The 18,645-nt window shown below is 47.0% G+C and overlaps 2 protein-coding genes across 6 annotated transcripts in view; one reads left to right on the top strand and one right to left on the bottom strand.

The window, feature by feature from the left end:
- SPDYC (speedy/RINGO cell cycle regulator family member C) overlaps nucleotides 1–13,212 on the bottom strand; it is a 41,861-nt gene extending 28,649 nt beyond the window's left edge. The window contains exon 1 of one of the 2 annotated variants that reach the window (XM_056526941.1): nucleotides 13,181–13,212. In XM_056526941.1, coding sequence (XP_056382916.1) covers nucleotides 13,181–13,197 — 17 coding nt within the window. In that variant the 5' untranslated portion in view covers nucleotides 13,198–13,212. Of the gene's footprint in view, nucleotides 1–12,707; nucleotides 12,847–13,180 lie in introns of those variants that run through there. The other variant, XM_056526945.1, reaches the window with a different exon arrangement.
- Nucleotides 1–18,645, top strand: part of SYVN1 (synoviolin 1) — a 93,579-nt gene that overhangs the window by 6,651 nt on the left and 68,283 nt on the right. The window contains exon 1 of one of the 4 annotated variants that reach the window (XM_056526939.1): nucleotides 12,868–13,009. The exons of 2 other annotated variants lie outside the window; for them this stretch is intronic. Coding sequence is in view for 1 of the 2 variants with exons in the window: in XM_056526938.1 (XP_056382913.1) it covers nucleotides 13,249–13,356 (108 nt within the window). In the remaining variant the exon portion in view is untranslated. Of the gene's footprint in view, nucleotides 1–12,867; nucleotides 13,010–13,226; nucleotides 13,357–18,645 lie in introns of those variants that run through there. One more of the 4 variants, XM_056526938.1, reaches the window with a different exon arrangement.

The following is an 18,645-nucleotide window of genomic DNA, read 5'->3' as shown; positions in this document are numbered from 1 at the left end:
GCGCCGGGACAACACAGACGGGGAACGGGTCAGTTACGGGAGCCGAGATGCGCATCGCGAGCGGGCGCGTCCCGCATCGCGAATCGCATCCCGGCTGGGAGTAATATCGCAGCGCACCCGGTCAGCAGGTCTGACCGGGGCGCTGCGAATGAGAGAACGCTGCGAGCGCTCCGGGGAGGAGCGGGGACCCGGAGCGCTCGGCGTAACAGTACCCCCCCCCTTGGGTCTCCCCCTCTTTTTGGAGCCTGAGAACCTGAGGATAAGACTTTTGTCCAGGATGTTGTCCTCAGGTTCCCAGGATCTCTCCTCAGGGCCGCAATTCTCCCAGTCGACCAAGAAGAATCTTTTACCTCTGACCGTCTTGGATGCTAGAATCTCCTTCACAGAAAAGACGTCAGAAGATCCGGAAACTGGAGTGGGAGAAACAACTTTGGGAGAGAAGCGGTTAAGGATGAGTGGTTTAAGGAGAGAGACATGGAAGGCATTGGGAATACGGAGAGAAGGAGGAAGAAGGAGTTTGTAAGAGACAGGGTTGATCTGGCACTTGATTTTGAAAGGACCAAGATAGCGTGGTCCCAGTTTATAACTGGGGACACGAAAGCGGACATATTTAGCGGAGAGCCATACCTTGTCTCCGGGAGCAAAAATGGGGGGAGTTCTTTTTTTATCAGCAAATCTTTTCATCCGGGATGAAGCCTGTAAAAGAGAATTTTGGGTCTCTTTCCATATGGTGGAAAGATCACGAGTCACTTCATCCACAGCGGGCAAACCAGAGGGCAAGGGAGTAGGGAGGGGAGGAAGAGGGTGACGGCCGTACACCACGAAAAATGGGGATTTAGCAGAAGATTCGGAGACTCTGAAGTTGTATGAGAATTCGGCCCATGGTAGAAGATCTGCCCAGTCATCCTGGCAGGAGGAAACAAAATGCCGTAAATAGTCACCCAGGACCTGATTAACTCTTTCTACTTGCCCATTGGATTGGGGATGATAAGAAGAAGAGAAGTTTAATTTGATCTTGAGCTGTTTACAGAGGGCCCTCCAGAATTTAGACACGAATTGGACGCCTCTATATGAGACGATATGCGTGGGCAAACCGTGAAGGCGAAAAATGTGTACAAAAAATTGCTTTGCCAACTGAGGCGCTGAAGGAAGACCAGGAAGAGGAATAAAATGTGCCATCTTGGAAAATCGATCAACGACCACCCAAACAACTGTGTTGCCACGGGATGAGGGCAAGTCCGTAATAAAGTCCATACCAATCTGTGACCAAGGCTGTTCAGGAACAGGCAGAGGATGAAGGAGACCAGCAGGCTTCTGGCGAGGAGTCTTATCCCGGGCACAGACAGTACAGGCCCCCACGAAATCAATAACATCAGTCTCCAGAGTCGGCCACCAATAAAATCGAGAGATGAGTTGCAAGGATTTTTTGATGCCCACATGGCCTGCGAGGTGGGAGGAGTGTCCCCATTTGAGAATCCCGAGACGCTGGCGTGGAGAAACGAAGGTCTTCCCTGGAGGAGTTTGCCTGATGGAAGCTGGAGAAGTGGAGATCAGACAGTCTGGAGGAATGATGTGTTGCGGAGAGACCTCTACTTCAGAGGCATCAGAAGAACGAGAGAGGGCATCGGCCCTAATGTTCTTGTCAGCAGGGCGAAAATGGATTTCAAAGTTAAAACGGGCAAAGAACAACGACCACCTAGCCTGGCGAGGGTTCAGTCGTTGGGCAGACTGGAGATAGGAGAGATTCTTGTGATCAGTGTATATGATAACTGGAAATTTTGATCCCTCCAGCAGGTGCCTCCATTCCTCAAGCGCCAATTTAATGGCCAGTAGTTCTCGATCCCCGATGGAATAGTTTCTCTCCGCCGGGGAGAAGGTCCTAGAAAAAAAAACACAAGTCACAGCATGCCCGGAAGAATTTTTTTGTAGAAGGACAGCTCCAGCTCCCACTGAGGAGGCATCTACCTCCAATAGGAAGGGTTTAGATGGGTCAGGTCTGGAGAGCACGGGGGCGGAAGAAAAGGCAGACTTGAGATGTTTAAATGCGTCTTCCGCTTGGGGGGACCAGGACTTGGGATTGGCATTTTTCTTGGTTAAAGCCACGATAGGAGCCACAATAGTGGAAAAGTGTGGAATAAACTGTCTGTAATAATTGGCGAACCCCAAAAAATGTTGGATAGCACGGAGTCCGGAGGGGCGTGGCCAATCTAAGACGGCAGAGAGTTTATCTGGGTCCATTTGTAGTCCCTGGCCAGAGACCAAGTATCCTAGGAAAGGAAGAGATTGACATTCAAAGAGACATTTCTCCATTTTGGCATAAAGTTGATTGTCACGAAGTCTCTGAAGAACCATGCGGACATGCTGGCGGTGTTCTTCTAAGTTGGCAGAAAAAATCAGAATATCGTCCAGATAAACCACAACACAGGAATATAGGAGATCACGAAAAATTTCATTAACAAAGTCTTGGAAGACGGCAGGGGCGTTGCATAGGCCAAAGGGCATGACCAGATACTCAAAGTGTCCATCTCTGGTGTTAAATGCGGTCTTCCATTCGTCCCCCTCCCTGATGCGGATGAGATTATAAGCACCTCTTAAGTCCAGTTTGGTAAAGATGTGGGCACCTTGTAAGCGATCAAAGAGTTCCGAGATAAGAGGTAAGGGGTAGCGGTTTTTTACCGTGATTTTATTAAGTCCGCGGTAATCAATACAAGGACGTAGGGAGCCATCTTTTTTGGACACAAAAAAAAATCCAGCTCCGGCAGGAGAGGAGGACTTGCGGATAAACCCCTTTTTTAAATTCTCCTGGATGTACTCCGACATGGCAAGAGTCTCAGGAGCAAACAGAGGATAGATTCTGCCCCGGGGTGGGGTAGTACCCGGGAGGAGGTCAATAGGACAGTCATAAGGCCTGTGAGGAGGCAAAGTCTCAGCTTGCTTTTTGCAAAAAACGTCAGAATAGTCCATATAAGCCTTAGGAAGACCGGATACAGGGGGAACCACAGGGTCACGGCAAGGAGTACTGGGAACCGATTTAAGACAGTCCTTGTGACAAGAAGTACCCCAGTTCTTGATTTCTCCTGTGGACCAATCAAGGGTTGGGGAATGGCGTTGAAGCCACAGTAATCCAAGAAGAATTTCAGAAGTGCAGTTGGAGAGGACCAAAAATTCAATTTTTTCGTGATGAGGTCCGATGCACATTAGGAGAGGTTCCGTGCGGTAACGCACGGTACAGTCCAATCTTAATTGTTAACAGAATTGATGTAGAGGGGTCTGGCGAGACTGGTCACCGGGATGTTGAACCTGTTGATGAGAGAGGCCAAAATAAAATTTCCTGCAGATCCGGAATCGAAGAAGGCCGTAGCAGAGAAGGAGAAGGTAGAGGAAGATATCCGCACAGGCACAGTAAGGCGTGGAGAAGCAGAGTAGACATCAAGAACTGTCTCATCTTTGTGCGGAGTCAGCACACGTCTTTCCAGGCGGGGAGGACGGATAGGACAATCTTTCAAGAAGTGTTCGGTACCGGCACAGTACAGGCATAGGTTCTCCATGCGGCGTCGTGTCCTCTCTTGAGGTGTCAAGCGAGACCGGTCAACTTGCATAGCCTCCACGGCGGGAGGCACAGGAACGGATTGCAGAGGACCAGAGGAGAGAGGAGCCGGGGAGAGAAACCGCCTCGTGCGAACAAAGTCCATATCCTGGCGGAGCTCCTGACGCCTTTCGGAAAAACGCATGTCAATGCGGGTGGCAAGATGAATAAGTTCATGCAGGTTAGCAGGAATTTCTCGTGCGGCCAGCACATCTTTAATGTTGCTGGATAGGCCTTTTTTAAAGGTCGCGCAGAGGGCCTCATTATTCCAGGATAATTCGGAGGCAAGAGTACGGAATTGGATGGCGTACTCGCCAACAGAAGAATTACCCTGGACCAGGTTCAGCAGGGCAGTCTCAGCAGAAGAGGCTCGGGCAGGTTCCTCAAAGACACTTCGGATCTCCGTGAAGAAGGAGTGTACAGAGGCAGTGACAGGGTCATTGCGGTCCCAGAGTGGTGTGGCCCATGACAGAGCTTTCCCAGACAGAAGGCTGACTACGAAAGCCACCTTAGACCTTTCAGTTGGAAACTGGTCCGACATCATCTCCAAGTGCAGGGAACATTGCGAAAGAAAGCCACGGCAAAACTTAGAGTCCCCATCAAATTTATCCGGCAAGGATAATCGTAAGCCGGAAGCGGCCACTCGCTGCGGAGGAGGTGCAGGAGCTGGCGGTGGAGATTGTTGCTGGAGCTGTGGTAATAGCTGCTGTAACATCACGGTCAGTTGAGACAGCTGGTGACCTTGTTGCGCTATCTGTTGCGACTGCTGGGCGACCACCGTGGTGAGGTCGGCGACAGCTGGCAGTGGGACTTCAGCGGGATCCATGGCCGGATCTACTGTCACGATTCGGCTGGCTGGAGGTGGATCCTCTGTGCCAGAGAGGGATTGGCGTGGACCGTGCTGGTGGACCGGTTCTAAGTTGCTACTGGTATTCACCAGAGCCCGCCGCAAAGCGGGATGGTCTTGCAGCGGCAGTAGCAACCAGGTCGTATCCACCAGCAACGGCTCAACCTCTCTGACTCCTGAAGATAGGCGCGGTACAAGGGAGTAGACAAGAGCAAGGTCGGACGTAGCAGGTGGTCAGGGCAGGCAGCAAGGATCGTAGTCAGGGGCAACGGCAGGAGGTCTGGAACACAGGCTAGGAACACACAAGGAAACGCTTTCACTGGCACAATGGCAACAAGATCCGGCGAGGGAGTGCAGGGGAAGTGAGGTATAAGTAGGGAGTGCACAGGTGAGAATACTGATTAGGCCTGCTGCGCCAATCAGTGGCGCAGCGGCCCTTTAAATGGCAGAGACCCGGCGCGCGCGCGCCCTAAGGAGCGGGGCCGCGCGCGCCGGGACAACACAGACGGGGAACGGGTCAGGTACGGGAGCCGAGATGCGCATCGCGAGCGGGCGCGTCCCGCATCGCGAATCGCATCCCGGCTGGGAGTAATATCGCAGCGCACCCGGTCAGCAGGTCTGACCGGGGCGCTGCGAATGAGAGAACGCTGCGAGCGCTCCGGGGAGGAGCGGGGACCCGAAGCGCTCGGCGTAACAATTATATAGTTTATAGTTCGGACATTTATGCATGCTGTGATACCATATATGTTTATGCTTATTTTTGTTTACATTTAAAAAAAATGGGAAATGGGGGTGATTCAAACTTTTAATAGGGGTTAATTTACATGTAATAATGTTTTATCCTATTTTTTATTTTTTTTACACAATTTTTTAGTCTCCATAGGGGACAGCTTAAAATCATCCTCTTCTTACCACTAAAACTTTATTTGCCTTTATATAGAGCTGTATGGTGGCTCTTTTTTTTTTGCACCGTGATCTGTAGTTTTCATAGTTACCATTTTTTCTTTTTTTCATTTTAATGGGAGTTTTTGATCGTTTTTTTTTTTGCTATTTGACCAAAAATCAGCAATTCATGAATTTACTATAAAAAACACAGAAGGAAACATTTCAGCACTGTGAAGCACAAAGGACAACCCATTGAACCGCCCACCCAATGTCACCGCCCATCTGTTTATCTAGTATAACAGAAACTGATACGTTTACCTGATATGAAATTTACCAAAAAAAGATGTAAAAAAAAAACCGCATCTGTTAAACATGTGCAAAAAAGTGAGTGAAAAAGCACTTTAAAATGCATCATTTAAACATATATGCTGAAAAAAAAATCAGTTAAACGTTAGTCAAAAACACAATGTGAATGGAGCCTAAGGGTATGTTCACACTGGGGAATCTCCGCTCACGGAATTCCACGGGAATTTCGCAGTATGAACTTAGAATGTTCAGTTACATTGGGTTGGCATGTAGAGAAATATACAGACTCTATCCAGCTACTACATGTCCTCTCAAAGCGGGACATTTATCAATGTTGGTGTAAGGCCTCGTTCACATTGCCTTCAGACTCCGCTATTTGGAGTTCCATTGGCAATCTGGCCAGAACGACGTGAGTTTAGCAGAAACACTGCTTTGAAAAATGCTCTCTCAAAAGGAGCACACAAAAAAAGATGCAAAAACAGCAACTGTGGTGTACATCCATTGATGAATGTCCCCCATTGTGACTGAATGTTCTATGTTCTAATTGACTGTCAATCATTGTTAAAGCGTACCTGTCAAATAAAAAAAAAAAGAAAAAGTGATGTTACTCAGTACCTAATCCTGATCATGTACATATATTATTATTTTTATGTGCCTAAGACCTATATATCCCTAACAAATAGCATTTATATGTTGCTCACTTGCTTTGTGTTCTTGACTTATGGAGGGGGCGTGTCCATCTCTCTCCCTCACTGTCGATGACTCCTCTGCTCTGAGTCTAGGAGCAGCCTGGCAGTCTGCAAATCACTGCACAGTAGTAACATAAACTGAGCTAAAGCTTTAGACGGTGATGTCCGAGCTGCCGGCATGATGGATAGTAGGAGGATCTTCGGGTCATTGAGATAGGTCACAGCAGTCACAGTCGTAATACAGGAAATCACGACCAACCAAAAAGTCTGTAGAGCGGGGCAGGACTACCAGATATGGGTCATTACCCTGGGCACCCCTGCATCACCAGCACAGTTCCGTTACCTGTGGGTACAATTAATGTAGTAACGCTGGGACTCTGTACCATGAGACACTATTTTATAATTCGTCTCTTGGGCCCTGCAGGAGATGGAGAATTTATGACACCGGAGGAGAGCCGCAGACCAGTCTGAGGGCGCAAAGGAAGTATGTAGCTCCCTCTCCCAGGCCGTCACAAACGCAGGGGGGCTCTGAGCTGCCTCATCAAGAAGGAGACCATACAGCCGAGATACTGTTCTAGGCACCGGGGAGGTGGAGGCACACATCTCTTCAAAGGGGAGAAGGGGTCTAGCCAGACTGAGTCCTCTGCCCGTGGTCTCTACAAAGTGACTGAGTTGTAGATACATTCGTCCAGCCGGCGTACAGAGGTGCAGCGGTACAAGGTCCTCGTAGGGACGTAATATGGTCCCTGTAAGGAAAGTCCTCAAAGGCAGGGTCAAGGGGGTGGAGAGACCAAGAAACAAGGTACCCAGGGCCCTAGGTGGGAATAGGGGGTTGCCAAGGACTGGAGTTAGAGGGCCATCAGGGGTGAACAGTTTGGTCATAGAAAAGTTAGCGTCTCAAGGTTTTGATGAGTTCGCTGGTCATCCATGGTAAGGCTCTAAGCGTGTCCACTGGGGGCGTCCCCCTGGGGAGCCGAGGGTAAGCTGTTCTAAGGTGGCCTCGAAGAGTTCCACTGCCACCCATAGCTTTGCGGTCCGGCCATGCAAGAAATCCGGGAATCTCGTCAAGGTAGCAGCGATGTAGTATGAACGCTAGTCCGGGACCGCCAGGCCACCCGCTTGCTTCCGTCTAGTCAGTACTTGCCGGGATACTCTAGATGGCCGCCCCGCCCAAACGAAGGAGCGGATCAGTTTGTCCAGTTTACGGTAAAAGGGAAGAGGGATGGTGATGCAGGGCATACGCCCTGCATCCCCGATCCTTAACCCCTTAGGGACCAAGGATGTACAAGTATGCCCTGGCTCCCTGGTAATTAAGGACCAAGGGCGTACCTGTACGCCCATGGGAATGCCGTTCCCCGTCACCCACTGGGCGGGGACTGGACCGGGATGCCTGCTGAAATCATTCAGCAGGCACCCCGTGCAAACCCCTGGGGAGGTTCCCCCCCAGGAGGGTTCCCCCCCCCCCCCCCCCCCTTGTCAGCAAATTCTGACGATCTGCGGTGATTCCGGGTCATACGGGTCTCCAGTGACCCAGAAAATAAGGGGGAACGGGGTTGTCCATGACACCCACGATCCCCCTGAAGGCACAGGAGTGAGGTGGCAGGGGTTCCACCCCTCCTATCCCTGCTGTTGGTCGATCAGAAGCTACCGACCAATAGCAGATCGGGGGTGGGGGGTTAAAGTTCGGTTCCCCGCTCTGCCACACCCACTGTAGTCTGGGCAGAGCAGGGAAACCGTGATGTGACCAGCGCCAGAGATCACTTACCGGCGGCGGGCGGCCGAGGACGACAATGCGGCTCCCTGGTGCGGCCATCCTACGGAAGTCGGTGAGTTGTTGCCTAGCAACATCTGGAGGGCTACAGTATGGAGACCACTATACTGTTTGCTGTTTGGGCATGCTGGGATTTGCAGTTTTGTAACAGCTGGAGGGCTACAGTTTGGAGATCACTGTGCAGTGTCCTCTAGCTGTGGCCCTGTAGATCTTGCAAAACTACAACTCCCAGCATGCCTACTGTTACGCCGAGTGCTCCGAGTCCCTGCTCCTCCCCGGAGCGCTTGCGGCGTTCACCTCTCTGCAGCGCCCCGGTCAGACCCGCTGACCGGGAGCGCTGCACTGACACTGCCGACGGGGATGCGATTCGCATAGCGGGACGCGCCCGCTCGCGGATCGCATCCCAATCCACTTACCTGTCCCGGTCCCCGGCTGTCACGTCCTTGCGCGCGCGGCTCGGCTCTCTAGGGCGCGCGCGCGTGCCAGCTCTCTAAGATTTAAAGGGCCAGTGCACCACTAATTGGTGCCTGGCCCAATCAGTGTAATTAGCTCCCACCTGTGCCTTAGCCTATATTACCTCACTTCCCCTTCCCAGTATCGCCAGATCTTGTTGCCCTTGTGCCTAGTGAAAGCGGTTCCTGTGATTGCCTTACCAGTGTTTCCAGACCTCCTGCCCTGACCTTCTGCTACGTCTGACCTCACCACTGTCTACTCCTTCTGTCCCACGCCTTCTCAGCAGTCAGAGAGGTTGAGCCGTTACTGGTGGATACGACCTGGTTGCTACTGCCGCAGCAAAACCATCCCGCTTTGCGGCGGGCTCTGGGGAATACCAGTAGCAACTTAGAACCGGTCCACCGGTACGGTCCACGCCAATCCCTCGCTGACACAGAGGATCCACATCCAGCCTGCCGAATCCTAACACCCACACTGCAGTTTTCTGTCTGGGCATTCTGACATTTGTAGTTTTGCAACATCTGGAGGGCCACAGTTTGGAGATCACTGTGCAGAGGTCTCTAAACTGTGGCTGGCCCTTCAGATCTTGCAAAACTACAACTCCCAGCATGCATGAACAGCAAACAACTGTCTTTGCATGCTGGGAGTTGTAGTTGCATACCTCCAGCTGTTGCATAACTACATCTCCCAGCATGCCCTTCGGCAATCAGTACATGCTAGTTGAAAAATACTGCGTTAAGTAACAGAACCTAACTGAAGGTTTTCCAACCAGTGTGCCTCCAGCTGTTGCAAAAGTTTTAAAACAGCTGGAGGTTTGCCCCCCCCCCCATGTGAATGTACAGGGTACATTCATACGGACGGGTTTACAGTGAGTTTCCTGCTTCAAGTTTGAGCTGCAGCTAATTTTCCGCCACAGTGCGAAAACTCACCGTACACCCGGTGTACCAATGTACCCTAAAAACACTACACTAACAATAACACATAATAAAGGGTAAAACACTACATATACACCCCCTTACACTGCCCCCCCAATAAAAATGAAAAAGTATCGTACAGAAGTGTTTCCAAAATGGAGCCTCCAACTGTTGCAAAACAACAACTCCCAGCATTTCTGGACAGCCACTGACTGTCCAGGTATGCTGGGAGTTTAGCAACAGCTGGAAGCACCCTGTTTGGGAATCACTGGCGTAGAATTCCCCTATGTCCACCCCTTTGCAATCCCTAATTTGGTCCTCAAATGCGCATGGCGCTCTCTCACTTCGGAGCCCTGTCGTATTTCAAGGAAACAGTTTAGGGCCACATATGGGGTATTTCCGTACTCGGGAGTCTTTTTTTATTTTCACAAGAGGTAAAAGGAAAAAAAAGACCCCCAAAATTTGTATGGCAAAAATACAGAAAGTACAGAAATACCCCATATGTGGGCGTAAAATGCTCTGCGGACGCACAACAAGGCTCAGGAGTGAGAGCGCACTATCTACATTTGAGGCCATAATTGGTGATTTGCACAGGGGTGGCTGATTTTACAGCGGTTCTGACATAAACGCGAAAAAATAAATACCCACGTGTGACCTCTTTTTGGAAACTACACCCCTCAAGGAGTGTAACAAGGGGTATAGTGTGCCTTAACACCCCACAGGTGTTTGTCGAATTTTCGTTAAAGTTGGATGGAAAAATGAAAAAAAATATTTTTATTTAAAATGCTGGTGTTACCCTAAATTTTTCATTTTCACAAGGGAAAATAGGAAAAAAGACCCCCAAAATTTGTAACCCCATTTAGTAAGAACATTCCCCATATGTTGATATAAAGTGCTCTGCGGGCGAACTACAATGCTCTGAAGAAAAGGAGCGCCATTGGGCTTTTGGAGACAAAATTTGTCTGGAATTGAAGGCAACGTGTGTTTACAAAGCCCCCGTGGTACCAGAACAGTGGACCCCCCCCCACATGTGACCCCATCTTGGAAACTACACCCCTCACCTAATGTAATAAGGGGTACAGTGAGCATTTACACCCCACAGGTGTCTGACAGATTTTTGGAACAGTGATCCGTGAAAATTAAAAATGTTATTTTCCATTTGCACAGCCCACTGTTCCAAAGATCTGTCAAACGCCAGTGGGGTGTAAATGCTCACTGCACCACTTATTAAATTCTGTAAGGGGTGTAGTTTCCAAAATAGGGTCACATGTGGGGGAGTCCACTGTTCTGGCACCACGGGGGGGGGGCTTTGTAAATGCACTGACTACCATTCCAAACGAATTCTCTTTCCAAAAGCTCAATGGTGCTCCTCCTCTTCTGAGCATTGTAGTTCGCCTGTAGTGCACTTCAGGTCAACTAATGGGGTACCTCCATACTCAGAAGAGATGGGGTTACAAATTTTGGGGGGTATTTTCTGCTATTAACCCTTGCAAAAATGTGAAATTTGGGGGGAAACACACTTTAGTGAAAAAAATATATATTCTTTTTACATATGCAAAAGTCGTAAAACCCCTGTGGGGTATTAAGGCTCACTTTATTCCTTGTTACGTTCCTCAAGGGGTCTAGTTTCCAAAATGGTTATGCCATGTGTTTTTTTTTTTGCTGTTCTTGCACCATAGGGGCTTCCTAAATGCGACATGCCCCCCGAGTAAAATTTGCTTTCAAAAAGCCAAATATCACTCCTTCTCTTCTGAGCATTGTAGTTCGCCCGCAGTGCACTTCAGGCCAACTTATGGGGTACCTCCATACTCAGAAGAGATGGGGTTACAAATTTTGTGGGGTATTTTGTGCTATTAACCCTTGCAAAAATGTGAAATTTAGGGGGAAACACACATTTTAGTGAAAATTTTTTTTTTTTTTTTTACATATGCAAAAGTCGTGAAACACCTGTGGGGTATTAAGGCTCACTTTATTCCTTGTTACATTCCCCAAGGGGTCTAGTTGGTATGCCATGTGTTTTTTTTGTTGCTTTTCTGGCACCATAGTGGCTTCCTAAATGCAATATGCTCCCCAAAAAACATTTCTGAAAAAAGTACTCTCCAAAATCCCCTTGTCGCTCCTTCGCTTCTGAGCCCTCTACTGCGCCCGCCGAACACTTTACATAGACATATGAGGTATGTGCTTACTCGAGAGAAATTGGGCTACAAATATAAGTATACATTTTCTCCTTTTACCCCTTATAAAAATAAAAAAAATTGGGTCTACAAGAACATGCGAGTGTAAAAAATGAAGATTGTGAATTTTCTCCTTCACTTTGCTGCTATTCCTGTGAAACACCTAAAGGGTTAAAACACCTACTAAATGTCATTTTGAATACTTTGGGGGGTGCAGTTTTTATAATGGGGTCATTTGTGGGGTATTTCTAATATGAAGACCCTTCAAATCAACTTCAAACCTGAACTGGTCCCTGAAAAATAGTGAGTTTGAAAATTTTGTGAAAAATTGGAAAATTGCTGCTGAACTTTGAAGCCCTCTGGTGTCTTCCAAAAGTAAAAACACGTCAATTTTATGATGCAAACATAAAGTAGACATATTGTATATATGAATAAAAAAAAATGTATTTTGAATATCCATTTTCCTTACAAGCAGAGAGCTTAAAAATTTGAAAAATGCTAAATTTTCAAATTTTTCATCAAATTTGGGGATTTTTCACCAAGAAAGGATGCAAGTTACCACAAAATTTTACCACTAAAGTAGAATATGTCACGAAAAAAAAATCTCTGAATCAGAATGATAACTAAAAGCATTCCAGAGTTATTAATGTTTAAAGTGACAGTGGTCAGATGTGCAAAAAACGCTCTGGTCCTAAGGTGTAAAATGGCATGGTCCTTAAGGGGTTAAGGTGAAAATAGGGAGTCCCTAAGGGGTTAAGTGAACAGCGTAAATGTAAAAAAAAATACCAAAGTGCAAAATTGCTGATATATGACCACATCCCCACCAAAAAAATGTAATAAAAGTGATCAGAAAAGTCCCATATCTGTAAAAGTGGTACCGATAAAAGCCACAGCCATTATACAGAAATATAAAAACATTATAGAATAGAATAAAGTGTAAATATACTAATTTTGTAACAAAAAAAAAAAAAGGTTTTAGACTTTATTTAAAAATTGTACAATAATAGAAAGAAAAAAAATGGACTGTGTCCTTAAAGGGTTAAATAGTGTCTCCCCATAATCCCTATACCAGGTCTACGTACACTGTATGGACATCTGGTGTAACAATTGCCTTTTTTCTACTTAGCAACCAGTGTAATCCCCTCTTCGTCTATTGGACCGCGTCAGCTTCTCCAGCCTGTATCTTTTTTCCTATTGGTTCAGTCTGTCACACGCTGTCCAATCACGTGCAGCCACGGTCAAGTTTCATAGGAAAAGCTGGCAGGAGAGCTAAACCAGCCAAAAGTGTTTTATAAACTTCATTGGAAATAACGGCAGTCCTACAAGTCACGTCGTAATCCTACCACTGGCCTGCCACTGCTGCGACAACCATTAATGTTTTCAGGTAAACCCCCTCTACAAACGTTTATTTGGTACGCTCCTTATGCTGAATGGACTGTACCATTGCAAAAAGAGGTGTTAATGTACTTTAAACGGTGATGGCGTTGCGCACTTGGTATATTGTGGTATATTGTATGTAGGTGTATTAATTGTGTACAGTATATAATATATACACCTGCAATGATACGTCATCACAATTGGGATGTGATTTTTATGTTCACCCCCCCTCGCTGTGCGTTTTGGATGATTCCAACCGGAAGTGAGGTGTCTGTTCACTTAACCTCTTCCTGTTTTGGAGTGTTAGTGACAGCAACAGCTGGGAAGAGAGCGGATCATCTGTCACTGGCCGGGGTAATGCTCATTGTGTGCGGGGCTGTCACATAGGGAGGGAGGGCACCAGGCTGCAGGGCTGTGCTGCCCATGGGGTGGGCAATAAGGGGCATGGTGTAAGGGCTGGTGTCAGGAGATGGGAAGGGGGTAATGGTAATGATGGCTTTCATCTCTTCTTGGTGCAATGGTCATAGAAAACATTGGGCAGGCCCTTTTATATTGTTTACATATGCTCTGTTACTATGCTGGGCAACATGGGCCATAGTTACACCTCAGTATTGCTTATAGCAGTGTTTTCCAACCTGTGTGCCTCCAGCTGTTGCAAAACTACAACTCCCAGCATGCCCGGACAGCCTTTGGCTGTCCGGGCATGCTGGGAGTTGTAGTTTTGCAACAGCTAGAGGCACACAGCTTGAGAATCGACATCTTTTATTGTTACCTAATTGTGACTTTGTAAAGTTTTTTTAAGATTTTAATGTTTGCATAAAAATGTGCTCAGATGTCGTAATTTTGGAGATGATAGGTAGAACGCTGGTCACTTACCTAATATGTCAGACCCACGTGACTGCGCTGCTGCTAAAACAACCTGGGGGAGACTAATATGGGTGCACCCTAGTAATGTGTACACATCCTGTAAAGGCGTATGGTGCAGTATTATGGGTCCTTGCTCAACCGCTGGTTTACTGTCCCTAATCTACATCATGTATCCCTGTGGTGCTGGGAGTCCACGTCATTACATTCACAGTTGGGCCTGGATCCTCAGCCTTAAAGGGGTATTAAGGTGGAAAACCTTTTATTTTTTTACTCAACTGGTGCCAGAAAGTTTAAACAGATTTGTAAATTACTTCTATTAAAAAATCTTAATCCTTCCTGTACTTATTAGCTGCTGAATACTGCAGAGGAAATTGTTTTCTTTTTGGAATACAGAGCTCTCTGCTGACATCATGACCACAGTGCTCTCTGCTGACACCTCTGTCCATTTAAGCGCTGCGGAATCTGTAGGCGCTATATAAATAAATAAATACATTTTAAGAACTGTCCAGAGTAGGAGAAAATCCCCATAGAAAACATATGCTGCTCTGGACAGTTCCTAAAATGGACAGAGATGTCAGCAGAGAGCACTGTGTTCCAAAAAGAAAATAATTTCCTCTCTAGTATTCAGCAGCTAATAAATACTGGAAGGATTAAGATTTTTTTTAATAGAAGTAATTTACAAATCTCTTTAACTTTCTGGCACCAGTTGATTAAAAAAAATAGTTTTCCACCGGAGTACCCCTTTTAATACAGGTACAAAAAATACACTTGGCCTAAACGTGCTGCACAGAGCTCATGTTGGAAACGGTAGACATAATCTTGGGGCTAAACAGATTGGGAAAGGTTCATTAAAAAAGGCAGCGACCAATCGGGTTCCAGCTTTTAATGTTTCGAAATGCCTTTTGGGTTGTAAATAGTTAATTTGAGCAACTGCTCAATTTTCCCTTAGTCTTAATTTACTAAAGGTTATGGCAGTGTTTCCCAACCAGGGTGTCTCCAGCTGTTGCAAAACTACAATTCCAGCAAAACACTGGGTTATGGAAACCTTTTGAAAAGCATTTTCTTTTCTTTATTACCGTGTAAAAACATTTTCTCATGTTGAGCATTTTATCAGCTCAACGGGAGGGAATTTCTGACGGAGACCATTTAGAAAGTTGCTTCGTTCTGTATACAGGAAACAAAAGATCAATAAAAAATAAAAAAAAAAATAATAATTTTATATGAAAATATCAAGGAAAAGATGTTTATAGCCTTTAAATCTCTACCCCGAATATTTGAATGCGATTATAGGCCTAAATATATTGATACGTTTTTCCCCATTGGGCCATGTGAGCATGTAAAGGTTGTGCACCAAAATGAGGTGCATTGCGCCACTGGTTCTGCCTGCACGAGAATATGTGCTGCTGTGCACCCCAATCTACCTACAAACCCAAAAAAGGGGCGTGTTCTCACAACCCAACCTATTAACTGTTTAATTCACATGCAATCCTTTGAATTAAAGGAGATCTGTAGTTCAATATAATAGGGATCGACCGATATTGATTTTTTTAGGGCCGATACTCTGTGGAGGTTAGGGCCGATAGCCGATAACTTATACCAATATTCCGGTATGTTATTGGCTATATATCAACCCCCCCCCCCCCCCCCCCCGGCGACACCGCTACAGATCATTGATTTAAAGCGGGCACTTTAAATCAATGAACTGCAGCGGCTTTTGCGGTGCCAGAGACCGCCGCCACCACCTGCTTCTCTCCCCCTGCCTGTGCTGGGGTCCTCCTGAGTCCTTTCACCGACACAGCCCCACCGCCGCCCCGGCCACAGACCACCGCTGCTCCGGCCACAGACCACCGCTGCCCCATTGCCTCCCCCATCCCCGGTTTTATAATTAATTGTTCCCGGGGTACGCACTACTTCTGGCTCCGGCGGCATCCTCCTGAGCTGTCACTGTGCGCACTGACGGTGACGTCGCGTTGAGGAAGTCATTCGTCATTGTGCAGCGCGCAGGACGCCGCAGGAGCCAGAAGTAGCCTGGGGCCCGGGAACAGCTAACTATAAAAAAAAAACGGGGATGGGGGAGGCAATGGGGCAGCGGCGGTGGTGGGGGCGGGGCATTATCGGATTATCGGCAAGGTAATTGCCGATAACGTCCAAAATCGTGAATTTCGGCCGATAATATCAGCCAAACCGATAATCTGTCGATCCCTACAATATAACTTATCCCCTATAAGTTATAGATCGCGGGGGGTCCGAGCACTGGGGCCCCACAGGATCTCCTGGACAGGGCCGCAGCAGTATGCTGGAAAGGGGGCGTTCCGTCCCCGCATGACGCGGTGGCCAACATGCCCCCTCCATGTACCCCATAGAGGTACATGGAGGGGGAGTGTCTGTCGCGGCTTTCTACTGGGGACGAAACTTCACTTCCTGCAGACTGCCGCGGCCCCGTCCAGGAGATCCCGTGGGGCCAAAGCGCTCGGACCCTCTGCGATCTATAACTTATCCCCTATCCTTTAGATAGGGGCTAAATTATTTTGCGCTGGAATACTCCTTTAATGGCTGAAGATTCCCACCAAGTAAAAGCTGGTCAGACCTTTCCTGACCTGTTAAAGGGGTTATCCAGGAAAAAACCTTTTTTTATATATATCAACTGGCTCCAGAAAGTTAAACAGATTTGTAAATTACTTCTATTAAAAAAATATTAATCCTTTCAGTACTTATGAGCTTCTGAAGTTAAGGTTGTGCTCTCTGATGACACGTGTCTCGGGAAACGCCCAGTTTAGAAGAGGTTTGCTATGGGGATTTGCTTCTAAACTGGGCGGTTCCTGAGACATGTGTCATCAGAGAGCACAACCTTAACTTCAGAAGCTCAGAAGTACTGAAAGGATTAAGTTTTTTTTAATAGAAGTAATTTACAAATCTGTTTGACTTTCTGGATCCAGTTGATATATAAAGAAATTTTTTTTCCTGGAATACCCCTTTAATCTCCATAGTAGGTAGATAGAGTGGAATCGTACAAACCTAAAACACTTCACACTAGTAAAAACCCAACACTCTTTTTAAATCCAGGCCATTGTGTCCTTTTTAATAATCCTATGTTGATTTGTGTGATATTTAGTTGTGGTTATTTTCTATAAATCATATTTATACCTTTTTGTTGTTGTAACTTTTGCTGTAAGTGGTTTCAAAGCTCCTTTCACACTATAAAAGTCATCAGTTTTAAAGATCTGTTTAAAGTTGCGTTAGGAAAAACCTTAAAATCGGCCGTTACAAAATCCCATTATATTCTATGAGATTTTTACATTATCCGTTTTAACCCGTCATAGCCCGTTATTAATAACGGACGTTATTTTGTGACTGGAGAAGAAGAAATGGTGCATGCAGTATTTCTCCCATTACTTTCTCCCCTCACAAAATAACATCTGTTATTAATAACGGGCTATGACGGATTAAAACGGATAATGTAAAAATCCTATAGACTATAATGGGATTTTGTAATTTTCTGATTTCATAACGGAACATTATAGCGGGTCTTTAAAATGGATAAATTTATAGTGTAAAAGGGGCCTTACAGTGTAATATTTATGGGGGTGTAGCCTCTCTATTGAGATTTAAGAATATACTTTGTAACCGTTGCAGAGAGTTGGATAATCCGCTCCAAGAATATATTCTGGTTTCCCATTTAACAGTCCTGAGCAACCTGTTTCATATCTTCTCAAAATGATAACATCCCTGTATAGCCGGCTGGTTCTAGTTTGAAGGACCTGTTTTCTGGAATAATTCATCATGATAGAATGTATTTGATAAGTTTCATTAAAGGACCCCTTTACATTACAGCGACCCCCCGACCTACGATGGCCCCGACATACGATCATTTCAACATACGATGGTCTCTCAGAGGCCATCGCATGTTGAAGAAAGCATCAACATACGATGCTTTTGTATGTCGGGGCCATCGCATAAACGGCTATCCGGCAGCGCAGACTGCTTCAGCTGCCACCAGATAGCCGTTTAAGGTGCCCGTGTGGTCCGCTGACGATCACTTACCTGTCCTCGGGGCTCCGGCGAGTCCTCTTCACGATCCCCTGCATCGTCAGCGCTCTCCATCGTTGTCATCACGTCGATGCGCACGCAGTCCCGTCATCCAATAGGAGCGGCGTGCGTAGCGACGTGATGGCGGCGACAAAGAGCGGGGACGCGGCGACAGCGATGGACGGCAACATCCAGGGCAGCGGTGACTGTCCAGAGCGGTGGGGACACATGAGTACAACCTTTAATACCAGTGGTCTTCAACCTGCGGACCACCAGATGTTGCAAAACTACAACTCCCAGCATGCCCGGACAGCCGTTGGCTGTCCGAGCATGCTGGGTGTTGTAGTTTTGCAACATCTGGAGGTCCGCAGGTTGTAGACCACTGTCCTATACTTTACATTGCACGGATCCCTCAACATGCGATGGTTTCAACAAAACAATGGTCCATTTGGAACGGATTACCATCGTATGTTGAGGGACCACTGTTATATAGCCGATGGCTGTCCGGGCATGCTGGGAGTTGTAGTTTTGCAACATCTGGAGGTCCGCAGGTTGTAGACCACTGTTCTATACTTTACATTGCACGGATCCCTCAACATGCGATGGTTTCAACAAACGATGGTCCATTTGGAACGGATTACCATCGTATATTGAGGGACCACTGTTATATAGCCGATGGCTGTCCGGGCATGCTGGGAGTTGTAGTTTTGCAACATCTGGAGGTCCGCAGGTTGGTGACCACTGTTCTAT

This window comes from Hyla sarda, chromosome 6 (genome assembly GCF_029499605.1).
Source record: "Hyla sarda isolate aHylSar1 chromosome 6, aHylSar1.hap1, whole genome shotgun sequence".
Taxonomy (NCBI): Eukaryota; Metazoa; Chordata; class Amphibia; order Anura; family Hylidae; genus Hyla; species Hyla sarda.
Note: the sequence above shows the minus strand (reverse complement) of the source record. Positions and strands in the feature narration are given on the sequence as shown.